Consider the following 7,398-nt stretch of genomic DNA (forward strand, 5'->3'; position numbering starts at 1 on the left):
TATATATAAAAATAAGCAACACGGATTTCAAAGGTGATTGCAGTACGCACGTTTCATGCTACGTGCGTACTGCAATCACCTTTGAAATCCGTGTTGCTTATTTTTTGATTTTGATCACCTATCCTTTTGGGATACGATATTTGGGTGCCTACGCATAAGTACCATATTCAACCTTGAATCTATATATATATATATATATATATATAGATATATAAACAAGACATGAAGGCAAACAATTAGCTGCTACACCTTGATGCAACTTTCAATAAGTATAAAAGTAGAAAAAAATTAAACCTCCTTTTAACTGAATTCTGATTATAATTCTATTTGAGTGTATTATAATAAATTCACTTACTTTGGCACTATATTCTTTCTGCCATACAGGGTTGTCGTTAATGTTTGCTGCAGTTAAGTTAAGTAAGTAATTCTGATGGTTCAGTACAGCCTGAAAGATGCATGAAATAAAATGTTAATACTGACATCATCACCATCACCACCACCATCATCATCATCGTCATCACCACTCAATGTCTGTTTTCCATGTGGGCACAAGTAGGACAGTTTGACAGGATTTGGCAAGTTACTGTGCCAAGTTTCAATGTCTGCATTTGGCATGGTTTCTATGGCTAGATACTCTTCCTAATGCCAACCACTTTACTGTGTATATTGGGTGTTTTTATGTGGTACTGGCACCAGTGAGATCACTGTATAACTCACAAGACAAGACACCTCTACTAAGTGGGGAGTAGTATTGAGGGATGTGGTTCTGTGCCAGGTGATGAGAGGTTTAAAGTATGACAGAGAGACAGAAACAGGTGTCTTGTGCAGGGGAGATGCATGGCTACTCCAACTTGAGAAGGAAAAGGATAGGAGTGAAAATGCGTCACGGCATATCCTCAAATTACAGGAAGGTGAATAGAAGTGATACGGTAAATAGGTAAGTAGTTTGTGAGTGTGGAAGGATGATAGAAGGAATGAAATATAGAAGAAAATGCAATGATTGATGAATGCCGGTGGAGGTGTGAATATGAGTTGCAGCTGAGGAAGTAGGTGAGGGTCAGGGAAGTAATAGGAGGCAGCAAAAATGATGTATTTGAAAGAGATGCACAGTGCTATGGATGAAGTTAGAGGTACATAAGAGTGGAAATAGTGGGAGATGAAGAGAGGTAATGGTGGAGAGAGCTGTCATTGACAAAATGAAAGTGTACAGGTAAAAGGAGTGTTCAGTGGAAAATGAGGTGGTTAGGGAAGATACAGAGAATGCATGAGATGAAGGAAGAGACTGCAGGGAGGGTGAGAGGTAGAGGGATGAAACATGCAGTTCAGCTCTCGCAATTACAACAGCTGAGTGAACAGCATCCCAGTCAGAAGAGTGCAGGGTGGGTTTTAGGAAGATAAGTTGTAGGGTGGGGGTAGATTTGTTGGAGACAGATTGGGTGCAGCATAGACATAAGTGATATGTTTTTAGGGCTTCGCTTTTGCTTAGATAGACAAATCCTTTTCAGTGCAGTAAATCACCAATCAGCTCATCCCATCATCTCCAGTAGACACACAATAGCTATCCCCACTATCATTATCATCACTATTTAAAACCAAAGCTGTTATCAACCAATCATTTTCATCATTTGATTATTCTACACTCACATCCAAGTTGCCCACACCATTTCTACCAATTCCAGCAACAAAATGAATTTAGTTCTTTAGTTAAGACTATTATCATTCTGGCCACAGTCACAAAAAGATGCTTCAAAAGTATTTAATACAATAAATACTAAAATTCCTCATAAATATAAAACAGAGGTTCCCAACCTAGGATCAGCTGTTCCAAGAAGTGTGTGTATGAGGTGGTGGTAGTGGTAGTGTGTGTGTGTGGTGGGGCAAATAGGTGGTACTATGGATCTGTGAGCAGTTTCCAAATATTTCAAAGGCTGCAGTTACAAATATCTTTCAACTGAGAGATAAAGTGGGAGAATTAGTTTGCTATCAATAGAAAGGCTAATTGAGTAGATAAACCTTTCAGGAGTCTGGGGATGTGTGAGAAATTTACTTAATTAAAAAGTGGTTGTCGATAATGAAAAGGTTGAGAATCACTGAAATAAGAATAACCTAAAGAGAACTAAAATATCCCTATTTATTAATTCATCAACACAGTTATTTCTAATTAGCTTCCTGCATTAAATGTATTAACACTAACTTTTGTTTTTTGTGAAAAGCATCTCTAAATTCATTCTCCAAAGAACTCTTATTTTCTATACCTTCATTGGTATATTTACTTCATCATCATCATCATTTAACGTCCGCTTTCCATGCTAGCATGGGCTGGACGATTTGACTGAGGACTGACGAACCAGATGGCTACACCAGACTCCAATCTGATCTGGCAGAGTTTCTACAGCTGGATGCCCTTCCTAATGCCAACCACTCCGAGAATGTAGTGGGTGCTTTTTACGTGCCACCGGCATGAGGGCCAGTCTGGTGGTACTGGCAACGGCCACGCTCAAATGGTGTTTTTTTATGTGCACCTGCACAACACTTTTGCAGCAAACACAACAAAGTCACTAATAAAGACAAGTCATTGATTGGTATTGTTTATTTTTCACTGCATAATCAATATTATTTAGATAGGTTATAAATAATTATTTCTAATTTAGGAACAAGGCTAGCAATTTTGAGGGGAGAGGCTTGAGTGATACCATCTGAGTACTTCACTTGTACTTTATTTTACCAACCCTGGAAAGATGAGAGGCAAAGTTGACATAAGCAGGATTTGAACTCAGAACATAAAGAGCCAGAGTATATTTTTTTTTCCCAACATATTAAAAATTCTGCCAGCTCACCACCCTTATATTGGTAATAATATAAATAGCACATAATGTTAATTCACTTATTTATGAACTAATGATTCATATATATACCAGAACCAAACACTAGTCTTCTGAATTAGCTAACTCCATTAGCAACACAGTAATTAAAGTGATAGAAAGGAAAAAAATTTACTCTTTACAGAAAATAGACAAACTTGAAATTTTCTTCTCACTTTCCATTTTTTGAAATAATAACTGATAAAAACATAACTTTGTACAAATCCAGAACCAGCAGATTAACATCCAGGATAAATGCCCCAGTTAGAGAAGCTTTGCTCTATATAGTTACTTGACTATCTAGTAATAGCAACCAAATTTCCCTCAAACCACAGCCAACTCCCTGTAAATGATTATGTCTAGAATATCTTTGATCTTTTGTCTGCTAGATTAGTACACATCATCATCATCATCATCATTTAACTTCCATTTTTCCATACTTGCATGGATCAAACACAGTTCATTTGAATTAAAGATGTAAACATTAACTTAACAAAATCAAGTAAACCAATTTAAAAACTCTCCTTAAAACTTACCCAAGAGCTTGTTGGATATGGACCGTCAATATCATAAATACGATAACTTGGATTGACAGCTTTGTTGAGAATGTAAGGTGTAATGCTACCAGCTATGTAGGCAATACTGACTGGACGTTTCATATCACTCACATCATAAAACATTTCAAAGCTATCCATGTGAGTGTGTCCAAAAAACTGTGCTGCTACTGTACTTTCATATCTGAGGAAAATAAATTGAGTAGTGAAATTGTTAGCATATTAAATATATACATTGTGAAAGTTAAAGTGGTATGTATATATATATGACATTATAAGCATCAATTTGAGGCAGTGGACATAATTTTTTATCTTTCTTTTTTAAGCCTCAAATAAAATCATAACAGTTTCTTCTATCAATGTTGCATTGTAATTTATTCTTCTTCAGTTTTTCTGTTATTTCTCTCTTCTCTTCTTGGACTTGCACTTTCCTCTTTTTCAGTTTCTCACTTTTCCTCCCCACCCACTTCTGTTTATATGCTTTACTCTCTGACACATATACTTACCTTTATCACATTCCTCTTGTTCCTCTATGTACCTCACTAATTTTTTTCTCTTACAGAATAGAAGAACATTTTTTTTTACTAGAGTTGTATTCTAATTATTCTTTTTATTCTCCTCTAACTTCTCGTCTCCTACAACTTCCACCTTCTTTCCCTCATTCTCTTGTTCACGCCATCCTTACATGCAACAGCATCTCACACTTATACCCTTGCACAGACTTCTATTACACCCTCCATATTCCTCTTGCCTTCTCTTTTACATCACACTTGTATCTGCTCCCACTTCTTTAATTCCATGTTTTCCATACATGCACACACACACACACAATACAGTTATGTACAAACACCAAGGTTTCACACCCCCACTAACTCATACCACTACACTTCTGCACTTACACTCCTCTATACACATACTGCAAAAAGCTACACACATCCTTATATCCATCTTAAAATGTGGATATACAATCACACAGACACTGTCACCCATCCTCCCTTCCTAATTTGACCCATAAAACTGCATTTCCACCTGGCTCCTAATCCCTCACCTGTTTATTTTCTTACCTTTCTTCTCAACCACTTTTCCCACCATACTTTTCTTCTGATGAAGGATATTTCCTTCCCTTCTTTAGTCCCTTACCGGCAAAGACGAGTTAACTTGTCTTCACCCAATTTGTCTTTTTCCGAGTGCGACGAGTAAACTTGTCCAAAACATATAATTTCAAAACCAGCCACAGACGAGTTTATACATCAATTCTCAGTTTTTATGTGTGTGTGTGTGTGTGTGTGTGTGTTTGATTTTTGTTTTTTTTTTACAAATTATGCCCAGATGTTGAGCTCAGAAGATGACAATGAGTATGAACCTTCTATTAGATACTTGGGTACATGAAATGAGAGTGCAAGCTCATCTGATAATGGCTATTCTCTCTCAAGTGAGGAGGAGGAAAAAGATGAACGAATTTGGTGCCGACATGTGGTGTCGGAAGAATGCATGCTTCCTCCACCACTACGCTTCCCATTCACGGGAAATCCTGGAATACCAATTGATCAAGACACAACTGATATGATTCCTTTGGATTTTTTTAGTCTTTGTGACAACAGAATTATTGATTGAGTTGTGGATGAAACTAATCACTTTGCTGAACTGGAAAAAGAGATTGTATGTGGTGTGCTGTAACAATGACAGAAATTTGTGTGTTTTTCGCCTTGGAAATACTTGGGGGTATTGTGAAAATGCCTGATCAAGAAATGAACTGGTCAAAAGATGAACTACTTGAAAGATCAATTTTTCAGAAGCTGATCAGTTTGAAACACCATAATAAGATAAAACAGTGTCTTCATTTTGTGAATAATGAAACTTTTGATGCAAAAACACATCCCAACCCAAAATAGTATAAAGTTTATGATGTGTTTATGATGTTTAGTTAGAACTTTATGAAGTGTTATACCCCTAACCAAGATTTATCTATAGATGAAAGCCTTATACTGTTCAAAGGAAGGTTAGGATGGGTTCAGTATATACCTCTAAAAAGGATGAGGTTTGGAGTGAAGTATCTTTTTTTTGTGAAGCAAAGACTGGATATATGTACAGAGTAATCATTTATGTTGGCAAAGGAACACAGTTTGATTCAGAATATAGTGAATATCCTGTGAATTCTCATGTTGTGTTGTCTCTGATGAAGTCTTTACTTGGTAGAGGTTATTGCGTTACTGTGGATAACTTTTACACTAGTCTGCAATGAGCTGATACTCTGGTTAGTCACAACACCAATATTTATAGAATTCTGTTTGAATAGAAAGAAAGTGCCTGAAGAGCTGAAAAGGGCAAAACTGAAAGAAAGGGGAAGTTGCAGCATTTCAGAGAGGTAAGGTAATGACTCTTCATTGGAAGGACAAAGACGTTGCAATGCTTTCAACCATTCACAACCCCTCTATGAGGGAAGTTGAGACAAGATAAGGGCCTGCGAAGAAATCAACAGTTGTATATGATTACAATTTTACAATGGGTGGAGTTGACAAGGTGGCCCAACAACTAGTAGATTATCCCATCACACAAATGGGGAAAGAAATATTACAAGAAAGTCTTCTTCCAGTTGATGGATCTTATGGTATGGAATTCTAACATATTGTACAATGTAGCAGTCACTGAGGCAGGAAAAAAAACCCTCACACACCTGAAATTTCATATGTAGATTATACGAGATATCATTGTGAAATACGGGGCAGATTTACAATCTACTGAAGTAGTAAAGAGACTTTCGACTTCACCAGAATGTTCATATTTTATACCAGGGCATTTTCCAATGGAAGTTCTAGCAACAGAAAAGAAGACAAATCCAACAAGAAAATGTGCCACGTGTTGTCTGAAATGTGACCATAGAGGGAAACCAGTCAGGAAGGAGTCATGATGTATGTGTAAACTCTGTAATGTACCTTTATGTGTAGTACCATGCTTTGCAAAATACCATACCAAATAATCCTTCATAAAATGCCAGAGAAAGTAAGATGTATGGGAAGATGAGGTAAATTAAAAGATAAAATAAGTACAGTATTTTATTTACACTTACTTTTGGTTATGAAAATTGAAGAAAAAAATAAATGTATAAAAAAAGATTTTTGAGAAGACATGCTAAAAGAATGAGTAAAATAAATGTGTAATTCCCCATTCCTTTGATAAAAGTTGGAAAAAAAGCAATAAATAAAAAAAAATATTTAAAAAATATGAGAAGATGAGTTATCTTATTTTTACTGAAAATGGTATCTTCAAAGTAAAATTTCAAGTAAAATATTGGAAATAGATTAAAAACTGAAGTTATTTCCATAATCAGCATTAAAAATACTATTAAAAAAAGCAATAAAAAAATTCATCTGAAAATGAAACATTTTCTCTAAAAAAAGTTGCTGGTGAATGGATTTAGAGTGTTAAATTGATTAAAAATTTGTAAAAACCTGTCCCACCTGTGCTGTCTTTTTTTTTGTGTTTCTTCACTACATTTATAAAATATCTTTTATCTTTTACTTGTTTCAGTCATTTGACTGTAGCCATGCTAGGGCACCACCTTGAAGGGTTTTAGTCGAATAAATTGACCCTAGGGATTACTATTTTTTGAAGCCTGATACTTATTCTATTGGTCTCTTTTGCCAAACTGCTAAGCTACAGGGCCATAAACACACCACCACCAGTTGTGTCAAGTGGCGGTGGAAGACAAACACAAACACAGAGACACACACATAGGTATATACATAAATATATACATACACACACAAATATATATATATATGACAAACTTCTTTCAGTTTTCGTCTACCAAATCTACTCGCAAGGCCTTGGTTGGCCCAAGGCTATAGTAGAAGACACTTGCTCAAAGTACCATGCAGTGAGATTGAACCCTGAACCTTGTGGTTGAGAAGCAAGCTTCTTACAACACAGCTACACCTGTGCCTATTATATATATATATATATATATATATATATATATATAT

At 35.8% G+C, this 7,398-nt stretch overlaps 1 protein-coding gene across 2 annotated transcripts in view; it reads right to left on the reverse strand.

Moving 5' to 3' along the window:
* Positions 1–7,398, reverse strand: part of LOC106880962 (sphingomyelin phosphodiesterase) — a 76,991-nt gene that overhangs the window by 8,702 nt on the left and 60,891 nt on the right. For both annotated transcript variants that reach the window (XM_052966269.1, XM_052966270.1), the window contains exons 11-12: positions 3,398–3,599; positions 356–445 (exon numbers count right to left, since the gene is read on the reverse strand). In XM_052966269.1, coding sequence (XP_052822229.1) covers positions 356–445; positions 3,398–3,599 — 292 coding nt within the window. The remainder of the gene's footprint in view (positions 1–355; positions 446–3,397; positions 3,600–7,398) is intronic.

Source organism: Octopus bimaculoides, chromosome 3 (genome assembly GCF_001194135.2).
Source record: "Octopus bimaculoides isolate UCB-OBI-ISO-001 chromosome 3, ASM119413v2, whole genome shotgun sequence".
NCBI classification, from domain to species: domain Eukaryota; kingdom Metazoa; phylum Mollusca; class Cephalopoda; order Octopoda; family Octopodidae; genus Octopus; species Octopus bimaculoides.